This window comes from Syngnathus typhle, linkage group LG3 (assembly GCF_033458585.1).
Source record: "Syngnathus typhle isolate RoL2023-S1 ecotype Sweden linkage group LG3, RoL_Styp_1.0, whole genome shotgun sequence".
Classification (NCBI taxonomy): Eukaryota; Metazoa; Chordata; class Actinopteri; order Syngnathiformes; family Syngnathidae; genus Syngnathus; species Syngnathus typhle.
In genome coordinates this window covers 18,718,225-18,742,387 of record NC_083740.1, presented here as the reverse complement: position 1 = coordinate 18,742,387, position 24,163 = coordinate 18,718,225, and the positions used below count along the sequence as shown (strand labels likewise).

The following is a 24,163-nucleotide window of genomic DNA, read 5'->3' as shown; positions in this document are numbered from 1 at the left end:
ACACAATTGAATGGCCCTCACGATCACCTGATCTAAACCGATAGAACACCTCTGGGACATAATGTTTCGGTCCATCATACGCCGCCAGGTTGCTCCTCAGACTGAAAACTTTAATTTCCATCATAAGATGTGGCATCCTTTTGTTCCTGAGACATTAAACTGTCCATATCAGTATAGATATCCCCCCCAAAAAAATTCACCATTGAAATCTGATGTTTTCAAAGTGTTCCTTTATTTTTTTTGAGCAGTGTATAATATAGTATCAGCCATTCATAATAATAAGTATTATTATTATTATGATTATTGTTAATGGCTGATACACAAAGTAAACAAAGGTATAAAACATATATCGCGCGGCAGGGCCTTGTGGTTTTTGTTGGGATCCTGCAGATAGCGCTGTTGATACGTGATTTCGAAAGTAACCCATCCAGCGGTTTTAATGCCCCTGTCCACATGTCTCGATGTTGTGATCATAAATTATCTTAAACAGTACACGCGTACACGGTCATTGACCATAAATCCACGAAGAATTGCGTTGTGGGATGACAAAAAATGCGGGTCCAAAGACGTGAGTAAGAATAATAATGTGCCACTGCTACCTTAGCTGTGACATTTCTCCCGACCCGGAGGATCCGATGTGAGCATGCGCACTGCATCGCCTCTATGGGGACTGGGAGGACATCACGGAAAAAACGTAGCAGCGGCACCACCACAAACCTTGCACCGAGATTGCGCCAGTACCGCGCACGACTACACGGCCCACGACTATGCCCAGTGCGGTGCTGAAGAGCGGGACGACCCCTTGACGGGCCTAAAACGAAGTCTGCGCCGCTGCAGGGAAGGGGAAACACATTTCTTCGTATGGGAGCAGCATGCGGGAAATGGTTGGTGGTTGCTGCGTGTGTTCCGACGAGCGAGGCTGGGCTGAGAATCCACTCGTTTACTGTGATGGACACGGCTGCAACGTCGCGGTACATCAAGGTAACGTTAGCCGTTGTTAGCGTAGAAGTAGTGGACAGCTGTGACGTCGGAGCCGGCGGCTGGAGGCGGGCGGATCGTTGGCTTGAGCCTACGTGCGTACGTGTGCGTGCGTGCAAGTGTTTTTTTTTTTGGGGGGGGGTATTTGTTGTCTCCTCACCAGCATACAGGGCCAAGCAAGGTGACAAGCGAGCCTGCATGGCCCCCTTATGGCATACCGTGGGTGTGTGCTGGCGCGTGCGTGAGCCTCCTGGTCTTGTCGTGCACGTTCAACTCAATAGAATGAAATAACATGTCGGCCAAACCCCAGTAGCCTTGTGTCCATATGCCTTAACGTTTTGGTCGAAAAGGAAACATTTCCTTGAGGTAAAGATGATGTGCTGTAGTAAAGTGCTATGAAAACCAGTTTCAACACTTTATTGGACCCATTCTTAGTCATAGAGAATTTAGAATTGTAATTGTAATAGGCTTGTGTGCCTCACGGTTCTGAGATGTAGAGTTAACATTTCTGTGTGCATGAAGAAAAAAATGTAAATGAACAAACACAAGTTTGTCAATCATGTACACTTCAACGTTATGGTAATCGGTCCAGAGTCTATGCTTGCTTTTGCCCAAAGTCAGCTAATTTAGACCCTAATTCTGAAAAAATGAAAGGATGCTGTGGAAATCCATACATGTTAACATTTTTTACACCAGTTTTCACACTTGTAATGAACTGCTATTTAACTGGTTTAGGCAGATGGTCGCTGCACCTTTCAGTCTAGTCAAGGCCGGGCAAATTTATTTATACAGGACATAATTTCATACACAAGTCCTATGGTGGCATGTGGTTCTTTTGTCAATTTGCCTGCACTTGAGGGGTTCTGTCTTTTATGCACACTGACTGGTCTTACCTTGCTTAGTCTAAAGTCAAAGTCTGCTTTATTGTCAATTTCTTCACATGTCAAGACACACAAAGAGATCGAAATTGTGTTTCCAACTATCCCACGGTGACAAGACATATTACATATTATATATGTATATATATATATATACATATATAATATAGGTCCACGGACAACAAAACATTCAAGTAAACAATACAAAAAGTAGAAACAAGAAGGCACATACAATGAATAATAAGAGCAATGAATAAATAAATAAATAAATAAATAAATAAATAAATAAATAAATAAATAAATAAATAAATAAATAAATAAATAAGAGCAACATGGTTGAAATGGAGCAATTGTGCATACAGCAGACAGTCAGAATATAGCGCAAAAGTACAGGAGGAGTAGTGCAAGGCAGCCAACGCGGCCCAAAAGGCCAGGACGTTATGCAGCCGAGGGTGGAGGTGTTGAGATTCAGGTTCCTAACAGTCTGGAGTATACCTTAAGATTACTTTTCTTGTGAGCTGCTTTAATATTACTGAAATGACTTTTAATTTGTGTATGTGCCTCAGCATGCTATGGCATCGTCCAAGTTCCCACCGGCCCGTGGTTTTGTCGTAAGTGTGAATCACAGGAGAGGGCAGCGAGAGTGGTGAGTCTAGCAACACACAACATAAGTGTTTCCCTTCACTCTGAGATCACAGTGAATGAGTAAGCCGGGTTCTCTGATGTGTTTCCATAGAGGTGTGAGTTATGCCCCCACAAAGATGGCGCTCTCAAGAGGACAGACAGCGGAGGTAGATATGGGGCTCAGTTATAATTAAGATGCGACCTTAAAAGCAGATGTTCTTCGATAAACAGACTTTATGCTCTAAATCTTGTGTTGTTGTCACCATCAGGTTGGGCTCACGTTGTTTGTGCTCTCTACATACCTGAGGTGCAGTTTGCCAACGTCCTCACCATGGAACCCATCATCCTACAGTATGTTCCTCATGAGCGCTACATGAAGGTACTGAAACATATTGTTGTAGGCTTTGTCTAAATCAGGGGTCACCAACCTTTTTGAAAGTGAGAGCTACCAATATGATACCTGTCTGAAAGAACAAATTTGATCAAATTACAAATAATATTCGTCTAGTATTATTAACTCATTCATCGCCAGCCGAGTTAAATGGATCTTTGACTTTTATAGCTGTGAATGGCAGTGAATGAGCTAAAAAGGGGAGCTCCCACCCAAGCCTGCCAGTCCAGGTCCCATAAGTTCAAACAATGCTGCCAGACCTTCACCATCAAGCTGCATCCCTGGGCCTAGCTCCAAATGCGGTGACTCGTGTCTGAGCGTGGCTCTAAACACGGGCTCGTTAATCACAGGATCTATAGCGTCCAGATGGTCCATTTTTCACTAACAAGCTCATTTTGTGTATTTTTACTCAAGAAAATGGAATTGGCAGACATTTTCAATAATACCAATCTGTTTTGTAGCAATTTGTAAATAACCCTTGGAACATTGCCAAAATGGACACACCCCCATGTCTTGGTGTCTATTAAGCGGCAAAATTGGATACCAGATTCGTGGGAAAGCCAGCGTGGACAAAGGAATGTACTATACTATTGAAGACAGTATGTACTCTTATTTTATACATATCTTGGCTGGCTGGCGGAATCCCACACCCTTGTCAAAATGACAAGTGTTCTGGGGGAAAAAAAAGAATCAGCATCTTGCTTGAGTTTCCAAGAACCACTTGGTTCAAGTTGGCTCCAGATAGCAGCCGACTGTCCTCTTTTCAAGTTTTGCTCACGCCAAGCTATCATACTATATGTTCCACACTCACATCAACACCACAGCACGTCATAAAACTATGTTCAGTCGATAATTTATTATGCTATGTCTCAGTAAGACCGGTCTATTGTAAAAAGGGGCATTTTCAGTGTACTGTACATAATTATTTGTCCATTCAATCCAAGATCCATTAAAAATTCCATTCTGTATATTGTAGGCACGTACTCAACTCATGACATTTTATGAAGCATTCTTCTTTTGAAAATGATTTTAGAGATGTTCGTTACCACTTTTTTTCAAATCGATACCAATACAAGTGCCATATTGTTTGGACCAAAATATTAGGCGCAGCATCAATAAGCAAGCCTCTATTTGCATGAAAGCCTCATCATCCACCCCCTTGTTGCATAACTAAGAAGCGGAGGAAGCAGGTTTTCGCCTCAACAAAAGCTGCTCGCGACAGGCCACGGCACAAGCAGAAGTGACGCAGAGCTGCCGAAATGCCGTGACATCAGCGGAAGTGACGAACGGCATGCCGCGACCCCTGCAGCTCCCGCAAAATGCACTAGCTCTTATTGGAGTAAGATGTTCTGTAACTCAGACTAAGTCTAACAACAAATCTTCAGTGTACACAACTTAACAATTCCATAATAGTTTCTGTATTTGAGTTTCTTACTTCAATACAAGCATGTCAAGTCATACGACTGCCTTTTTTTTTGACTCATTGTTTTTAATGGCTGGTCTAAGAATAAAGCATTGCCCAGCATCCATTCAAATTAGCCCTATAAAACTTAGCGCTTAACAGAGTAATCAATATCTTTTCTGGATAGATGCTTAGACTGGCTCTGTGTTTGTAAGTAAATGTACACATTGGAGTGTTGGGGGGCCGGTTTCATATTACTATGTCAGCTCTAGTAAATTGCATGCAGGTTTCTCCTGTCAGAGCCATTCAGCCATAGATTGCAGCCCACATTCCTCAACAGCATTAGATTGATGGTGAAAACGTGAGAAGCCACTCTTACTCTTGCAAGGTGGCCGTGATTCTGTTTGCAGTCTTCTTCCGTTTCAAAGTCGATGTCCTTTGAGGGTGAACAAACTCCCTTTCTACAAAGCCTGCTCAAGGCAGGAATATTGAGCCATTATCAAGCCTCCCCACTTTTGTACTGGGCACAGGGACCAAATGAGGGAGCCAAATGTTACGCCGATGTAGAAACTGGATGTCCTCTCAGTTTAGATCTTTGAAGTTGAAGCTTTAATAACTTTCATTTACAGTTACAGGTAGTGCAACATTGACTCCTCGCTCGTTCTGTTTTATTACAACTCTCCCGCTCTCTGTTTTATGCCCTCTCACTTCCTCCGTCTCTTAAAGGGGTAGTGTCTAATTATCACGACACTACATCTCTCCTTTTCTTTTAAATGAAATGTCCTTCCTTAGTTTCAGCTTTACTTACCCTGACAGAATGTACAATTGAAATAAAGTGGTTTCCAAAATACAGTCATGTAAAATTGTGATTCCGTATTATACTATGAATTCAAAATCAGATATACAAACACTTTAACAAATAACTAAGCTTAACATCTCTGAGCAGTACTGAACACACATTACTCTTGTGTCGATAACAAACATAACGGTGGCGAGAATTTGTCAGTGTCTCATCACTCTATGTAGCCTTTGCTATATCTCAGTGATGAGTCTTTGAGGCGGTCGTCTGTTTACCCTCACAGGGCGTCGCCTCCTGGTTTCAAGGTTAACGTGTTCAGGATCACCTGCTTGTCCATTAACACTGTCGTCATCACAGTTATCACCGTCTCGTGTTGTGAATGGGACTTCCGGTCTGTGCTTCAAGAGTTTGAAGTGCGATCTATGTCTTGTGAGTCTGTGGTCATGTCTCTGTGCAGTGACCATTGTTCCTTTCACTGTGATGACTTTGTAGGGGTTTGGGTTGAAGGGTGTCACAAGTTTTCCTGTCTTCCTCTGTTGTATTAGGACAACATCACCCTCCTTGAGCACCGAGTGTGACGCGTTTCTCCTTTCGTCCGCATACTCCTTCATTCTGTCCTTCCTCAAACCATCTGTCCGACGGAGACCATCATCACTGGGGGGATGGGAGATGGACGGTAGCTTTATATTTATGGGGCGACCATAGAACACCTCAGCCGGAGGCCGGTTGGTGGTATGATGAGGTGTCGCACTGTAGTTCCTGAGGAACTTGTATAGCTCTTGTTTCCACGGCTTGCCTTCCAGCGTAGCTGTGTGGATCGCTTTGGTCAGAGTCCTGTTGAATCTTTCAACTGCAGCGTTGGCCTGTGGCCAGTAGGGGGTTATCTTTCTGTGGTGGAATCCAAGGTATCTTGCAAAGTCCGAAAAGTCCTTGCTCGAGAATGGGGGCCCATTACCGCTTCTCACCACTTTTGGGATTCCCACTGTCGAAAAGATTTTGTCCATGACAGGGATGAGTCTGCATGCCGATGTAGATGGCATAATCTCCACAAAGGGAAACCTCGAACACTCATCCATGAGGACTAACAGGTAGTCACCTGAAGGAAAGGGGCCACAGAAGTCCACTGCAACATCCTCCCAAGGCCCCTGTGGGAGTTCAGACATTCGCAGCGGTTGATGCACAGTCTTGGGTACTGCATGTGTAGCAATGACGGAGACATGCATTCCAGTGTCCACGTCATCTGTGATACTGGGCGTGTGAAGTGTTCGTGGATGGCGTGACACGTAGTCTGCCGAGTTTGATCTTCCAGGTTTGTGAACAATTTTGAGCTTGTAAGGTTGCACCTGTATGAGACCTAGTTTAGTTGCAGTGTCATGGCCCAGCAGCGAGCCGTGGTCTCCATCAACAACGTAGAATGCTGCCTGAGCTGTTCTCCCATTGGCAGTGACCGTTGAGGTGACCTTACCACGAAGGGAAAGGGGAACGTTTGTACCATAAGGGTATATCCTTTTGCCTGACTGCTCGAGTTTGAGTTTCGTTCTCAACGCGCCGTAGGCTCTTCGATCCAGGAGATTAGCTGAGGCTCCCGAATCAACAAGAACATCAATGCATTCACCAGCTATCATGACTGACCTCACTGGTGGTTTTCTCCCCTCCGCAGCTTCAGTGACAAAGATGTACTCATCATCCGCGCTCGAGTCATCAGCCGCGAGATGATTGATGGGAGCGGTGTCAGCACCGTCGGCAACAATAGATTTAACTTGTCTGCGCCTGTTAGGCCACGACACCTCTCGTGTGCTCTGTGCCGGTTCCATTTTCTGGCCATGTTGACGGTGTCTCACCTTTATGCCAGGGCCGGAGAGACAGCAGCGGGCGAAGTGGTTGAATCTTCCACACGTCCGACACTGTAGACCTTTCGCTGGACATGCTGCCTGACCACCCTGATGAGGAAACGCACCTCCACAATTCCTACATTTCATCCCTGGCTGATCCCTACGGTCCATGTTTTCCATACGGTGTTCAGAGGTGGACCATCCTCTGCGTCTTGAATTGAGCATGGCTGCAACATGTCCAGTATCTTGATTGTTTTCCATGCCAGACGCCTGAAGTTCCGATGTCTCGAAAGCTCGGGCCAGATCCAATAGACCTTTCAGAGTCATGTCCGGGTCCCTCAGTGCCCTCCTCCTGAGACGTGATGATGTGCAGCAGAGTATTATCTGAGACTTAATTTCCTTGTCTACATTAGTGAATTCACAATTCTGAGATAGCTGTCTCAGTCTGGTGTGAAAAGCATCAACAGTTTCACCTGGGTTTTGTTTCGATTGTCTAAACACGTAGATTTCATATTCTACATTATGACTTGGACTGAAATATTCGGTGAGTAGTTGTACTGCCTTATCAAAATCACCTGGTTGGCCTCTTTCAGGAAAAGTCTCAAAGATATCCTGCACTTGTTCCCCAGCGTAGTACAGAAGCATAGCCTTTTTTCTTGTTTTATCAGTTATGGCAGCCGCCGTGAGAAATGTCTCAAATCTCCTCATCCACTTCGTCCATTTCAGGGAAAGGGAAGCCGGCTCTGCATGTACATCAAAAAGGGGAAATGCGGGTAAACCAGCCACACCAGCCATCGTTACAATAGGTTTTGTTCGACAGCGTTTTCTTTTCCTTTCCACAGGAATACCACTGTCCACGTGTGTAGCCGTTGCTAGCCCCTTCGTCTGCGATAGGCAATAGCACGTCTCTCCCGACTATAGTGCGAGCGTCATTAGCTAGACGATGGCGTCTTCTTTCTTAAGATGCGAGGCCAGATAGTAAAACAGCTTCGTACCGGAGATATTCCAGCATCAAACTACGTCCGCCATACGGCCGTTTACTCACGAGACCGTCACCAGCAAAGCGGCTATCCTGCGCTCCAGCAGGCTAACAGTTGTGAGCGGTAGAAACTCCGTCGCGGGGATCCATTTACGTCAGTCGCGCAATATCCTCGTCGCCATTGTAGAAACTGGATGTCCTCTCAGTTTAGATCTTTGAAGTTGAAGCTTTAATAACTTTCATTTACAGTTACAGGTAGTGCAACATTGACTCCTCGCTCGTTCTGTTTTATTACAACTCTCCCGCTCTCTGTTTTATGCCCTCTCACTTCCTCCGTCTCTTAAAGGGGTAGTGTCTAATTATCACGACACTACATCCGACACTGGAAGTATTCAAAGCACTGAATCAACCACATAATGATGTGGTCATTTTTATGACAGTCTCACGGAATCTATAATGCGTGAAATTGACGAGCGAGCCATGTGGGGTTGTGGTGGGTAGGAGCAAGACCGAGAGATTGGCGGGACAAAGGGTGAAACTGAGGCAGAGGCTAAAAGGTAAAGGGCCTGCCGTTCCTTTGTTCTGCACCTGTTTCTCGGCCTCATTCACCCTACTCTTGTCCCCCACTCACTGTGGCCAAGACAAAGTGAAAACTACCTGCCCGTAGAAGGAAAACAGAAAGCACACATGTCCTAGCACTACATTGCATTGCATTTCAGTGCTCTTTGTTTATCTCTTTCCACGATGATCAGTTGGTTATAGTACTAGTGGAACAAAATGCTATTGCAAAAGAAACTTTTTTTGATGTGTCCTTGTGCATTTTTCAGTTTCAGCCCAAAGTTTAATGGTACAAAGCAGTGCACAACAAACTGGAAAAGCTTTGGAATATATCCACATATTGAAAAGCATCGTGTTCCTTCACTCTAGAATGCTTGGATGAATTTTAAAAGGTCTTACTTGTCCACTCTCTTTATCATCCCCAGACATGTTACATTTGTGAGGACCATGGCAGAGAGAGCAAGGCTGCATGTGGAGCATGCATGGCCTGTAACAGACAGGGCTGCAGACAGGCTTTCCATGTCACCTGGTAGGTGATCATGAATGAGCATGTGTGTACTTGTGACTCCAAGAAAGATATATTCATATGCCATGTCACGATTCTCTTGAAAACGCAGTTACCCTTACATTGCAACAAATGTTCAGTAATAATATTCTAATGATCGATTGATGCTTGAACTAGTTAGTAACAAATTTGTAGCTATTTCTTTTGCAAAAGATGGGTCGATTCAACACTCAATTTCTTGTCAATGGTATTATGAGGAAATACGTGTATGGTATTGTGTGGATTTAAACATAGCTGCTTGTCTCTTTATTGGATGATGCTGTTAAGCGCTCAGATGGCAGGCCTGCTGTGTGAGGAGGAAGGCCCAGAAGCTGACAATGTCAAATATTGTGGCTACTGCAAGCATCACTACAACAAAATGGTACGAGGTCCAGCCGTTGTTACTGTGTGCGCCCGTTCATGTAGTTTTTCATTCAAATACAAAAATTGTAAGTGCTTAGTTGAAATTATTTGCCATGTTATTCATATGCCGTATTTTCCGCACCATAAGGCGCACTTAAAAGCTTTTAATTTTCTCAAAAACCGAAGGTGTGCCGAGACAATGACGAGAGGGAACTTGTCATGTCTAATGGTGAAGTTGCCCAACCGTTCAATTTGGATATAGAAGTTGAGGATGGATTTGCATATGAATATCAATTAACAATAATGTGAGTACAGTACTATATTAAATAGTTGAATAAAGTACAACCGAACTCTGTGTTTTGCTCCTGTGACTTTTTTTTGTTTTTTTACCGTAAGTCATGGCATTCATGCGGCCGGTGTGCCCGATGTGTGAATTAAATATAAAACAGACCCCGCAATTGAATCGCCTTTTAACCTGAAGCGCCTTATGGTGTGGAAAATACGGTACTTTAATACGGATGTTCAAGTTTAGGAGTAGATAAATGAAGACATTTCTTTTCACTTTTTTTTTTTTTTTTTGGGTGTGTCAAATATATTAAAAAAGAAATGTCTGAAGCGGGTCATGTTTCGTGTCGTTTATTCCATAACCTTTACTTATTTACAGCAGAAGAAACGCCGATCCAGTGAAAATGCAAGTAGTGCCTTCAGTCACTCCCGGGGGCGCTCTACCTCTCCATCACAGGACAAACACCACCACCACCGGCAGAGGAAGGTAAACAAATGACTCATTTATTCATTTGATAACCAAATTACACTGGCCAGTTTTTGTTTCCTCATTTGTACCATCTTACGCAAGTGAGAAGTAGGGCTGTCGTGACTTGGTCAGCGAAGGCTAGTTAAATAGTCAATGCCTTGTTTCTTTACATGTTTATTTATTTGATCCTTTATTGACCCTCGTGCGGATAAGCAGTTGAGATGATGGATGAGTGCTAGTGATTCAAAGAAAAGAATTTAAAGCTTACATATCACATTTATAAATTCTTCCGTTTTAAGTTTTCCTCATTCAGTTTATATAGAGTGGAACAATGATCCTTTTGTCTGAATTCCTCCTTTTGATAGCATCACAGGTCCCTCTTTTCTACTTGTTCTGAGTTGCGGCTCAGAGCAAGCCGTTTTGGTGTGGTCTCTTTAAATGCAAATGCATTACTTGACACTCCACTCCCCCCAGGCCGCAAGATGTGCACCTCCCTTTCCGGTCCGACATATTTGTAGTTTTCTAGCCGAGGTAGCGTTTTCTTGCGGCGCAAACCTTTTGATTGATTAAAAGATGTCAACGGCAGAAGACCTGTCCATACATATATAACACATAAAATAAATCCCCTCACAATATTTATGAACATGTCTTGTAAACAAGCATTGCTGTCAAGTTAACCAGTAAGCTAATGCTAGCATTAGCGAGAAGCTAACGAATGCATCCAACACATTGTGTTCCCCAAGAATAATACAGCACCTTTCATCCGTTACAACTACTCAAAATACACCCACAAGAAGTGAAAACATAGAGCGCACAGCTCTAAAATCAGCAGAAAGACTGACACTAACGCTATGAAACGAGTGCGTCATAGATACGCAATAATGTGAAAGTGAAATACAGTTTATTATTTTGTGACATCTTAAGCTTACCGCTTTACTGTGTCCGTCGTTTCCATAGATTGATGGAACTGAACCATCAACGAAACAAAGTCTTTCGGTGAATCCTTCTCGAAACTGACGAAAGATTTCTCGTCCTTGAACAAGCAGGACTTTGCCCACAGATGTGGGAACACTGCTTGAAAAATGAAATTTGAGGCTCTGATGCTGGAGGAATGAGTTGTGTGGATTGATGCATCAAACAACAGAACATTTTGATCTTTCCACTTTGGCATCCTTGAGTTGTTTGGACTACAAAAGTCTCTGTGTAATAAAGATGGTGGATTTAAGAAACCGTTTGGCCACACCCATTACCTTGTTTGGTAGTCCCGCCCCAACGGATGCAATGTAATGGAGAAAAAACTACTAATAGAAAAAGGAAAAAACTGAGCGGAGTAAAAAAAATAGCCCAACGAACAGATCATAAAAATATCTCTGCAACACCTAGAAGGATAGATTACACTTTTCTATAATCTTGGAGACTCCAAGTACACAATAGAATGAATATAAAAGCAAAAAAAGTGGATTTTCCATGATACGTCTGGCACAAGTTTTCTTTTCCTAATCTCACTCATTTTTCACATGAAAAAATGCGAGATACCTGGTTGTATATATAGGTATATAATTCATCGTGCAACTGTGCATCGTCTATAATTTTTGGTTTCTTTTAAAATGAACTTAATATTTTCAGCTAAAAATGTTAAAGCCACATATTGCTTTCAGTTTCAGTTGCACCATTTATAACCATGCCAAGAACGCGGGTACAAGCTGCAAGTTTTTACTGAAAGTTGAATGTACGTACTATCATCCTGATTGTCTTAATTTTTAATTTTCACATTCCTTCAAGCTGTAATCTAATGACAGTTGCAGTACAAAGGAGAAACTGCTGGGTGTTGCGATATGCTGACATTTACATACTATGATCTGATTAGTCAATTAATCAAGACTACGATATTGGTGACCAGCAAAACAGTCGTTTGTGGCAGCCCTAGGGGGAAGTGTAAACCCTATGTAATGTCTTTTCAGAGTCACAAGGACAAGATTCGTCAAAAAGAGCGCCACAAGAAGTCCTCTGACAACCTGGTCCCTTCAGTGATGCCTAACAGTATAGACATGGTATGAAGAGCGGGGTTAACGGGAGAGTTGTTGGATATAGTACAATAGGGTTAGACTGTTATTATTGGCCTAAGCAATTGATCAGCCGGGTCAATGTACGGGCATCAGTATTGGACTTTTTTAAAAACCTGACTGCTGATAAGAGTTCAATGATACACTGTGTTAACTTACATCTTATTAAAATGATCAGTTAACTTTGCAAGAGAGGTTGTTGGCCCTGGGAACGCTCTTTGTTTGACTGGAATAAAAAAATCAAGACAAGTAAATTTTTTAACATTTCAGTTACAGTATTTAAAAATTTTGAAAAACTTTTTATTGTAGAAACCTTTCGGGAGCTATTTAATGTAAGTTTTCATGTAACTTTTTAAGACATGCTGAGATGCTCCCTGAACCATTTGTTAGGATTGTAAAATAAACATTGTCTCTTACATTATCTATTGTCTCTGCTTAGTGAGATTTCAACAAAGTTAAGATTTGGAGTTTGTATTTATTTATTTTTATGCCAATATTTTAGCTTTTATTTAAAATGAGTATCAGCCGTAATTGGTGTTCTTGACAATAATATTAATCCGTATTGGACCTGAAAAAAACAACAGAGAGTCTCTTCAATACAATTAACATTTACAATCATTTTTGTGTGCATGTGTGTGTTGGAATAGCTTTCTTCCAGTCACCACAGTTCTAAAGACAATGAGGCAAAGTCCAAGAAGCTGATTTCGCATAGTCATGGTCACCACAGTAAGAAAACGGGAAGCACTGCGAAGAGTGGCTCCTCTTCCTGTTCCTCAAGTCCATTCAATCCAGGTATTGCACTGAGCAAGAATAAAATGTTCAGGCATCGGGCAGCTTGAAGAGAAGGACTTTGTTTAATCGGCTCTGTCTTGCTCATGAAGGTGGAGCTCTATCTTCAGCTCAAGATTCCCACCAGTTTTCTTCCTCTTCCCGTCTGGAGCGTGACCGTGAGCGAGGAGGCGGTGACCACAGTGGCGAGGATCGCAAAGAGCGTCACAGGAGGTCAGCTGTCCAAGGGGCCGAAGAGGGCGGTGATAAAGGGGGAGATAAAGATGAGGATGAAGATGAAGATCGCAATTATCATGAACCGCCCGAGTTGACCCCTGTCGAGGGCCCTCTCGCGGGGTCACAGGGTCACGATCGGTCTGATGGAAACTCAAGTCCTTTTGAGAACAAAGTCACAATTTCAACTTTTGGATCCATCATGCGTATCACCTCCACGTCAGTGCTGGGTAGTAGCAGCAAGATTCGCAAGATCTCCTCTTCGGGAGACTACAAACCTTCTAAGTCTTTGTGTAAGTTGTCTCAATTGAGCACACCACCTATTCCAGAAGAAGGGGAACTGGAGGGTAAAATTAGCCCGCCACCCCTGTCCCAAGAGAGAAGGCACCGTGGCAACAAAAAGAGTCGCCATGGTCCAGGCCGACCTCGGGGAAGCAAAAACCGAGAGAGGAAAGAGGACACTCATCATCACCATCATCACAACACTGCCCCGCCACCTCCACCACCAGTCTTCACCTCCTCACACTACCCGAGCCCAATGTCGGCTCCACACCTCACTTTCCCCCCCTCGCTGCCCACCACCGCTTCCTCTTCGTCATTCTCGTCCTCCTCAGCTGGCAGTTTCTCCACAAGCCGTGGCAACTCGCTGCTTGGCTCGGGTGAGTGGGTGTGTGTGGCTTCCCTCAAGTTTCCTGTGCATGCATTTTCATTTGCATAGTCGTTTCCACCTAGGCAGAAAATGCTTGGTAAATGCCACAATAGAAGTTTATCTATAGAACACCGAAATAATCCTTCCGTCTAACTAACAGAAGTTTGTGCTCTGCCTGACTGTCTTCAAAACAATCCCTTATAGTCAACTGGATGTTGAGACTCGGATTGCTGGCCGAGAAACAAGATCAAGAATATGAAAGCATACACAAATAAAAGTCAATTCAAATAGGAGATTCATACATTAGGTGTCTTTACCGAAAAAGTATCTCCAAATCTGCCACTGATATTATGTAGACCTGACAGTTATGTTAAGTACATGAGAATTTTATTCTAACACCAGGAACCGGCATAGATTTAAACATTATAATTAGATTAAGGTAGCTCTGTATTCAAGTGTTGCTCTTGCAGTTACAATCATTTCACTTGCATTAGATTACCCTAGAGTAGGGATGGGCAACTGGCAACCACACTGAAGTGGTAGCTTGAGTGATTGCTTTTAAAAATTACATGATTTAAAAAAAAAAAAAAAATCCTGAAATAAAAACCAGAAAAATATTTTTAAAAATATTTAAAATAAAATCTGCAAACGCACGACTCTGGGTGCCAAACTGCCAATACGCACGTGTTGACTTTAGTTTTAAGTTGTATTATCACAAATTACCACAAGATGGCAAGACATGTCTTATTTGAGTCTTTTACTGCCCTATACTACAATGTGAGTAGGCCACATCAGAGTTTTGAGATATTTTCGTTTTAAGTTTGATATATTTAAAAGTCACACAATACATATTTAGCCCTGTATTTTAAACAGTTTCAGAAAAAAAAAATCCACCTGTTGCTGAACATTTATTATTATTATTATTTAATTTTAAAAAAATACAGCAATTTATAAATGAAATACCTCTGGTACTGTACTTGCTGCTGCAAAAATGGCAGGTTCGAATAAACACGAAGAATTCATTCAGAAAAGTTTAGTTATCGCTGATTTAAAGAGTCAGTAAAAATTAGTTGAGCAGTGTTATATTACTGTCAAATCTGGACATTGAAAATGCTTATCTTTTTTGACGCTACAGAAACATACAGCTCTTTTTTTTTTTATGATCATTCTGCCTCCCTTGCTCAGGTATCTATTCCAGTCTTAAGAATCCTCTTTCACTGGGCGGTGGCATCTGCAGCACCTCTGTCTCTCTGGGTGGTGGGGTGTGTAGCACCTCCTTGTCCTTGGCTGGGGGCATGTGTAGCACCTCTCTCTCATCAGGACTCCTTCCTTCCCACGCTCTCTCACTCTCTCTCCCATCAAGCAAAGCCGCTTCAAACCCACAGGTCTTTACAGTTCTACATTCATCCAGATATTATTATCTTTATTATTTGGTGCAATACAAAGAGATTATCAGTTATTTTATATTCGAAAAGTGGGTTCAGAATGAAAAGTGAATTTGAGTTTTTGAACCTCATTTAACTTGAAATAGAAACATTCTTTACCCTTATTTTTAACTTTATATCTCCACACTTGTCTCCCTTTTTAAAATGAACTTCTAGATGCATCATGGTTCGAGCAGCTCCTACAGTGTGACTTCCACGCAACCTTTTATCAGCGGTCTCTCGACACTGCCACCACCACTGAGTCAAGCCCCAACCTCGCTACCAGGTATGAGGCAGAAATCAGAAGAAATTCTATCATTTCACAAAGCAGACATATTTACTCTTACTATTTACAGATTTGGATATCCTCCGTCTATTATGTCACATACAGTAAAAAAAAAAAAGAAACATCACACCATAAATTTTGACATGTTGTTCCCTTTCATAGAGTCAGACGTTGATGACTGTCGCTTCCCATGTCAAGGAAACTCGCCAAGGGAAAGTCTTTCCTCACAGTACGTCTTTTGGGCTCAACTGGGTTTTTTTTTTTTTACAATCATGATCCGATCATAAGAGAAGTAATATGTGTAGACTGTAAATTATGACCCGACCAATATTATTTTTTTTAGGCCGATGCCTATATTTGAAAGAAAAAAAAAGCCCATTACCGATTAATCGGCTGATTAATTCTAAGAATACATAGCAAATATATTATTTTATTTATTCACTTCCAACAAATATATGAATTAGACAGATAACATTTGACTTATACAATACTTTGCCCTTCAGTGTTTAATTTTTAAACTGATAAAGTTAGGGACAAAATAATGCAAAGAATAAGTAAATAAAAGCATTAAAATTGGGAATATACAATCACAGGGCACACATAGACAATCATTCACACTCACAATCACACTTACAAACAATTGGGAGTGGCCAATCGGCATGTTTTTGAATATGAGTGGAAACTGGAATATTTGGATTTCTCTCACGCAGGCATGAGGAGATCATGCAAACCAGGGTCGAACCCAGCACCTCTGAATTGTGGGCTAGACATGCTCACCAGTGCGTCACTGTGGCGCTCTGGAAATTATTTAATTAAAAGAAAAAATACAGGAATTTATAAATGAAATACCTCTGGTACTGTACTTGCTGCTGCAAATTGGGGCTAGGTTATTGTACAAGTGGAACAACTTTAAAACCTGAGCAATACAGCATAAACAAAACTGGACAAACAAAGTACGCGTTGCCAGGCACACATGATAGAGTTAAACTAAAATGGGAGACATGTCGAGTCACTGTTTATTTCACATGTGCTACCTGTTGAAATGCTTAGTTCAGTCCACTATTGTAAATAGACCTGGCTGAAGTTGTCTCTGATGGGTTACTGAGAAGACTTGAGGATTAAATCAGAAATTGTGGTCTGTGGCAGTAATGCAGGTGGTCCGCAAACTTGGAAATGGAAAATAACTAACATTTTTAACAATAAAATTGATGTATTATTTAGACTTGATTTATTTTCCAGCTAATTTTGTGAATCATTTACCCATCCAAATGATGTCAAATGTAACTGAGATTCCCAAAATCGACATACAGATGCAACTAAATAACCTGTATAGGTTTATCCTCCTTTGCAGTGATCCCCGAGTTGCTTCTTGGTTATAATGGTGATCTCTTGGACAAAACCAGTTAAAAAACCCTGGGTTAAATGAAGTCACAACTCTACTTAGGATAAAGACACCATTCTGCACCACACTTTTTTATGAGAGACTAATAGAATAAATGGACAAATCAACAATTATTTTGAAAAGCGCTATCATCGGCCGATATAATCGGCAGAACGATTAATCGGTCGGGCCCTACTGGTAATTAATAACAGGTTAACAACCCAAGTAACAAATGAAACCTGACCCTCTTGCTTTCTCCATCACACACAGGTCTCCTATGAGCTCCCTTCCTCTTCTTTTTGACCAGAGAGATGGTTTAGGTGCAGGAGTTCAAGCATGTCCTGAGAACATCCCCCAGGCAAGCGCTCACATTGAGCTCCTGTTGGAGAAACATAGCAACGGAGAGATTGGCGTCAACAGTGAGTAACGTCATTCTTGCCATTCCAAATTGTTTATTAGAAGAAAAAGTTTTGGTTTTCAAGAAAACTGAAATCACTTTAACAATACATTTACAAAATTGACTCCACTATAGCCTTGAGAAATCCTGGAATTCACATCCAGCTCTCACACCCAACACCCAATTTAGTATGTGCAACAAGCTTGGTAAAGATGCTATCACACAAATTTTAGTTTGAATTTACAAAGCAAAGAATTTTTGTGTGTATTCTTTCGATTTACATCGAATCATTACTGTATTTGGAGTTATGTCAGTCATAGATAACAAATTTTAAGTTCATCTGAGTAGAGATTTTGATTCATGGTTAAAATGAAACCGCATAAAATTATTTCATCCTCATGTTGGACTAGAGATGCAGCACTTAATTGATTAATCGACAATTATTCAATTAGTTTTGATAATTAATTAATTAATTTGATCATTAATTATTTCGATAACTTTTTTTATTTAAAATTGTCCAAAGCTTCAAGTTGTCAGCTTCTCAACAGTAAATATTTTCCAATTGATATGGTTACTCGTGAAAGTATCTTTGTGTTGAATCATATTAAAACATTTGCCTTCATTTAAACAATTAAAAAGAAATTCTCATTTTCTGACATTATGAACAAAAACAGTCTGAATGAATTATTATTTATATAAATTTGCATGTCACAATATCCTGTTTTCAAATAAGGGGACAGAAATTAAAACATGTTTGAATATAATTTGATTCATCGATAAATAAACAAAATAACAGAAACATTTATCATTAAAATAATGATTATTGGACCATGTCATCGACTGGGCTCCCTGCTTGTCTCACACTTAGTCCATTTTGTGTCACATAATGTCAGCAAAACAAAAGGATTTCTCAGTGATATGGATTGTTTTCTCTCTTTGCCAGTTGTAGACATGCTCCAGTCACTTCACTCGCTGCAACAGGAGAACCAACGGCTCCAGGATCAGATTCTCAGTCTAACAGCCAAAAGAGAACGTCTGCAATTGCTCAACACAGAGCTTGCCGTACCTTTTCCTCATGGTCATTCTGTCCAAGGCTCTTTGCACACTGCAACCCGGATGAACTTCCTGTCTTCAAGTCAAGGTCAGATTTGGATATCTTTCTTTGTTCGTCCCTCATCATCTTACCTCTACATCATGTGCATGGTGCATTTTTAAACAGAATTGCACAATTTTCTTTTTTGAATTAATTCTAAAAAATGGTCTTTGTGTCTCAAATCGAGAGGTCCCTATTTTGAATGTTGGCTTTGTGGCCTTTGCATGGTATTTCTATGCTTGCATGGGTGTTTTTCCTCGAGTACCGTGGCTTGCTCCCCCATTCTAAAAACATGCACGTTAAGCTAATTAAGACCCCACATTGTCCATAAGTGTGGATCAGCGCGTGAATGGCTATCTGCCCTGCAACTGGCTGCCAAGCAGTCCAGGGTGTCCCCCTACCTCGCGCCCAAAATCAGCTGGAATAGGCTCCAGTTCACTTTTGACCCAAATGAAGACAAGCGGGAGTGAAAATAGATGGATGGACGAATGAATGAAATGGCCTTTGACTCTGCCTCTCTTTTCTCAGACCCCCTAATCACCAATAAGAGTCCCCTGTCGAAGAGCAGTTTCCTTAATGACACTTCCTTTGTTACCTCCTCTGAGGTGAGAACCTGTCTTTTCTCCCAATATATTAACAAATTCAGTCTTGCCCTTTCCTGCTTGGATGGTTATGATGAGGGCGCTGGCTGCTTCGAGCTACTGCACACATCAAAATAAAACCCCAAAAGTGAACTCGAGAAGAAAAACCTAAAATGTCACTTTGTTTCTGTTTCTATCCTCCCAGGACCTCCACTCTGGTAGTCCTTCCCGCAGTAGCTCTTCCCTCTCCTTCCAGAGTACTCCTCCCCCGCAACAAAGCCCCGCCTCCTTGAGCCAATCCCTGTTGAATGGGCGAGGTTCAGGTGACAGTTTGGGGCAAATCAATCAGGCTGGCAGCTCCACTCAGCCTGTGGCGGGCGGGCTACTCGCATCTCTTTCAGGAAGTCCTCAGCTGATGAATGGGACACTCAGCGGTTTAAACGGGGTGATAAATTCTCCTGTCCAGAGTGCCCCCCAGTCGACACTCCCTGCTCTGCGCCCCCAGCCGCCTCCCCTCAACCCCCAGACATTGGCGCAGAGCTTTCAGCTTCCAAAGACTGCGAGCTCGTACGTAACTAAAATGACTAAATAGCAAAGCAAGCTTTTGTTGGTCCCATATCACCCCAACCGTCGAGATGTTAGTATCTTTAGTTAGTAACATGTAAATCTGACTAATGGTTTTGTTTTCTTGTCCATCTTTCAGGTCTTCACTTCTATCAGAGCAGCACAAACAGATCGTTCTGGAGCAGCAGCAACAACTTCAGCAGTTCCTCACATCACAGAACTTCACTCCTGTAATGTCTTAATTCTATCTATTCAATTTGTTTGATTAATCCGGAGTCCGGTCGCTAAGGCATCAACGTTAGAAGGGAAGTCTGACTTCACTCTCATCAAGCGCTCGCAAGGGTATCGCGAGGCATTTACTGGCCAGAGTCTCTCCAGTGTGTCCTGGGTAGAGTGTTGGCAGCTGACACTGGAGTACATTTTCATCTAGTCCCATACCATAGTAAAACAAATTCTGTCCCTTCCTGCCCCCTGTGGAAATAATTCCTATTCCGTCCTGCTCTCAGTCCCACTCTCGGATGTCAGCTAACATAAAAAGACAAAAAACTAAAGTTGCATGTTACTCATATACACCATTTCCTGCAACATTTTTTTTTCCGACTGGTTGATCCCCCTCCCGCTTGTCTGGAGTCGGGTTGCAGCGGCAGCAGGTTTCACAGAGAAGATCAGACTACCCTGTCCCCAGCCTCTTGAATGCCAAGGCAATCCCTCGCAAGCCGGGAGACATACTCTCCCCTACATCTCCTGGGTTGTCCCCAGGGCACGCTTGTATCTGGGATCTTGTTCTTTCGGTCATGACCTACATCTGGTGACATAGATGACCGTAAAAGCGCAGATTGACCATAAATTGAGAGTTTCACCTGTTGACTGAGCTTCTTCATCAGAACAGACTGATAAAAGCCTGCATCACAGCAGACGCTGCACCAATGCGCCTTTCTATCTTCCCCTCACTCATGAAAAAGCTCCTTCACTCAGGGCAGGGCAGGGGACGGCACCCTTTTCCGACTGAGGACCATGGTCTCAGATTTGGAGGTGCTGATTTTGATCCCAAACACTATACACGGCTGCGAATCACTCCAGTGAGACTTGGAGATGGCGGCTTGTTGAAGCCAACAGTACGACATCATCTGGAAGAAGCAGAGATGCAAAACTGGGGCCACGAAATCAGACACCCTCAATGCCTTGGCTGCGCTTAGAAATTCTGTCCATAAAGGTTATGAACAGTGATTCTTTCATTCATTCTCCAAAGTTATTCATCAAACTGTGGCTTTTTGTCCTGTTTTATATATGGGACATGCTTATGTTTGACAATGGTCGTTGTTATAAACAATCCCTGATGAAGTCAAATGACAGGAAACAGCAAAATCAGACTTTTTCAAGCGGGCAGCTTCTTGGTCGAAATCTTCGATTCCATGGGAGAAATAGAAAATGCATTTTTTAGAAAGTATTGCGTAATGGATACTTAAGGGAAGTTGCTTATCTTCTCTGAGTGACTTTGACAAGCCCTGCGGGAATTGTCATTGGATCGGTTTTTGATCAACTCAACAAACTTTCCTTTCCTGTCTTCTTAGGAGCAGAGAACAGTTATTTGCCAGATGCTTCAGCAGCAGAGACAGAGGGAGCTGCAGCGCCTCACACTGGCAGGAGCGCTCACGTCCGCGCCAAACTCCCCCTTATTGGCCCAGTCTGCCAACCTGCTGGCCTCAGCCACTTCCTGCCCTCTGCAGGGCAACCAGGGGGGAAACCTTTTTGGTCGACAGGAGGGCGTCCTTCACAAGCCTGTGAGTGATTCTGCAAGTGGTCAATCATCATTAATAAGTTTTTTTAACATTGTCAATTTTCAGGCTACAGGTGAGAAGGGTGGAGACAAGAATGGATGAAGTCCCCAGTGATACTACACCATCTTAAATGAAGATATTCCTCGAGGAATAACTGAGGTCAACTCACATGACATGAGGACGTCATTTTTACTCTTGTCGTCTTAAATGAATGTACCGTACAACAGGATGGACTTGGGGGGTGAGGTTTTTGTGTATGGAAGTTGATTTATCGGAAGTTCTTTAATAGTTTGTATACTGGCAGCTTTTCAGAGATCATGAGTACTGTGGTCTCTTCTTAAATTGCACTAATTTTATTAGCTCGACCAACGGGCCTGCTTACGTGGACACCTTACTCGTTCGTCCTAACAGGTGTGGTCTTGGTTTTTGGGTTGAAGCATAATCTCAAGCACTGACCCTTAATGAATCCTTTCCATAGATCTTTCCATATTTACGCTCTTGGAAATGAATGACATTAATTCCATCCACATGTGAGCCACATCACCCATTTGTCTTCCTGGAAATGTTGTCTTCCCTTTGTGATCACTGCACCCACATTTCTTCCAGGCACTTGCTTACATTTTATTTTATACCATGCGAGAGACTTGCTGTGCTGATTACTGACGGTACAAGCCAAACGTTACAACAACAAAGACAAAATGTGGTCAGTTGCATTTCAATGTTAATCTAGGTATATTACCTCAAATTTTCTGCCGTGTTTTTCTACGCTGATGTGTGGCTTCCATTTTGTGTGAACTCCTTTTACTACCTATACTGAATATAAAATGCCACAGAAAATCTTGTCATTAGCCATGTTGTAGTTATTTACTGATGTCTAAATATTCCAAATAGTGTGTTGTTCCTCCCTACAACTGGCATTAGTGTGTACTTGCTTCTATTCAAAACCAGAGACCTTTATATCTTTCTAGTTGCTGTGGAGATTAAGAGGATGAAACCAAACATTTGGAAGTTAGAATTTCTTTTCCTGAATAAGTTTGCACTTGTCATGTTAGTAGCTATGTCGACTTTGTTTTTAATGAGAATGGGCACTCAGTTGTTTTGTACATACAGTACAGTATATATTTTTGTTCAACATGTTTTTTTCTTCACGTCAGCTAACTCGCTGTTCTTTTAGCAATACTGGATAGATAATGCCTTAACGATGTTAAACATACAGAGAAAAGATTGAGCTCAAGGGCTCAATCGCATTCCCTCTTTGGTAGTCTTTTTATTAGGGGTAGATGGCACTCATCATAAGCTAATTTATATATTTTATAAGTAACCAGTTTCATGAAATGAAATATGTGAATAGCCTGATAGTCATAACTATACTCTCTTTCTTTACTATCTTTTTTGTGTTTGGCTACAATATTTTTTTGTTTGTGAGGCGAGAGAAAAGTACTAAATTGAAATCCTGCACAGTGGTGTCCAAGCAAAGGATGTAAACTACAATATAATGAAAAGGCTGTCAAAATGGTGTGTTATTTGTGGTGATACCTGCTCAGAAGATGGTGAAATGAGGTGCAGGTGATCTTTCCAGGCGCTCTCATTCATGGCTGTTGTCAAGCTTCATCTTGCCATGAGATGCTTCCATTCTGTAGCTCCCATATTCAGTGATTTACCATCACAGATGGGATTTTCTTTTTCTCTTCTTTTTTTTCCCCCCTGTAGCAATTGTCAAGGGTCTGGTTCCTCACCTCTTCAATTTTGAATATCGTGTGACATCTTGAGTGCTACCTAGTGTTGTCTGTAGATGTCAGAAAGCAAGTTAAACAGCTCACTATGAGGTGATTAAATACTGTAGCAATGACACAACGGGAATGTTTATAATGTTGATTTTATAAAAAAAAAAGATGAGCCAACATTTCAATATTAAAAGTGGGACGTCTATAATTTTACCAAGTACAGTATGTCCTGAAAAGACAATGTCCATGGAAGGGAGGTGTGAGAAAAAAACATTTTTTTTCTTTCCCATGTTGCACTGGGGCAGTGTAAGCCCAAAACTATTTTGTGTTGATTATGAGTTGTATATTTTTTGTGGAAGACTTTTTCTTTTCTTTTTTTTTTAAAGCTTTGAATTTGGGTTAACCAACATGTTGTGAATGTCGTACTGTGTATCTTCAGTGTAACAACATTCGAGCAACCGTCTCACAATGAGGTTTGATGGAAAGCAAGTTACTTGTTGGAATCAGAAATGCATAAAATGCAGTGGTTTGATTTATCAAATATATCGTTAAATACAAAGTTATTACTATGCATGATTTTAAATGCATTGTTCCCTGGCCAAAAAAAAAAAGAATTAAATGAGCACCCAATCGTAATGACAAGCCTATTGTCCTTGTACAGTGAAATTGCTTGAAAGAAGTGATAAGAAAATGAATTGAGAATATTCAGATGAAATCCCTGTAAAGTATTTTGATACTTTTGTGTTTAGAATTAAAACAGCCGATGAATACAGGTTTTTGTTGTTGTCAATAAATGTATTTTGCTGATTTGTTTCATATGTTGTCTTAGGTAAGTTCTTTGTTGTGTGTGTGTGTGTGGGGGGGGTTACTATTGTAATGTATTCACATGTATGCATTTTTTGCACGACATAATATAAGAAGCATGTGCATACAACTTGAACACTGCTTTAGACCACTATACAACACATTTAAGAAGTAGTCATTTAAAGAGTTAATATTAATTTGCACATTAAAAATAGGCTTAACGAGTGTAATCCTTGCTCACAAACGTGAACTGTGTTTAATAGAAATTTAAACCATCGTATTAAGCAATTATTAACTACTGAATGAGCGACGGTT

General features: G+C 41.6%; 1 protein-coding gene across 3 annotated transcripts; it reads left to right on the top strand.

The window, feature by feature from the left end:
• Nucleotides 1–435: 435 nt before the first annotated feature.
• On the top strand, nucleotides 436–23,860 carry LOC133151369 (protein AF-17-like). Of its 3 annotated transcripts, none has more exons than XM_061274336.1 (20): nucleotides 436–981; nucleotides 2,423–2,502; nucleotides 2,593–2,647; nucleotides 2,750–2,859; nucleotides 8,867–8,970; nucleotides 9,274–9,367; nucleotides 10,013–10,120; nucleotides 12,064–12,153; nucleotides 12,813–12,957; nucleotides 13,047–13,826; nucleotides 15,002–15,201; nucleotides 15,418–15,526; nucleotides 15,689–15,755; nucleotides 17,178–17,326; nucleotides 18,254–18,445; nucleotides 18,926–19,002; nucleotides 19,184–19,545; nucleotides 19,682–19,772; nucleotides 21,114–21,323; nucleotides 21,387–23,860. In XM_061274336.1, the coding sequence occupies exons 1-20, from the start codon at nucleotides 873–875 to the stop codon at nucleotides 21,420–21,422; spliced, it is 3,168 nt and encodes a 1,055-aa protein (XP_061130320.1). In that variant the 5' UTR covers nucleotides 436–872; the 3' UTR covers nucleotides 21,423–23,860. The 3 variants fall into 3 exon arrangements, with proteins under 3 accessions (XP_061130320.1, XP_061130319.1, XP_061130318.1); XM_061274335.1 differs by having other exon boundaries at nucleotides 437–981; nucleotides 10,016–10,120; nucleotides 18,248–18,445; XM_061274334.1 differs by having other exon boundaries at nucleotides 438–981; nucleotides 18,248–18,445.
• The last annotated feature ends 303 nt before the right edge of the window (nucleotides 23,861–24,163 follow it).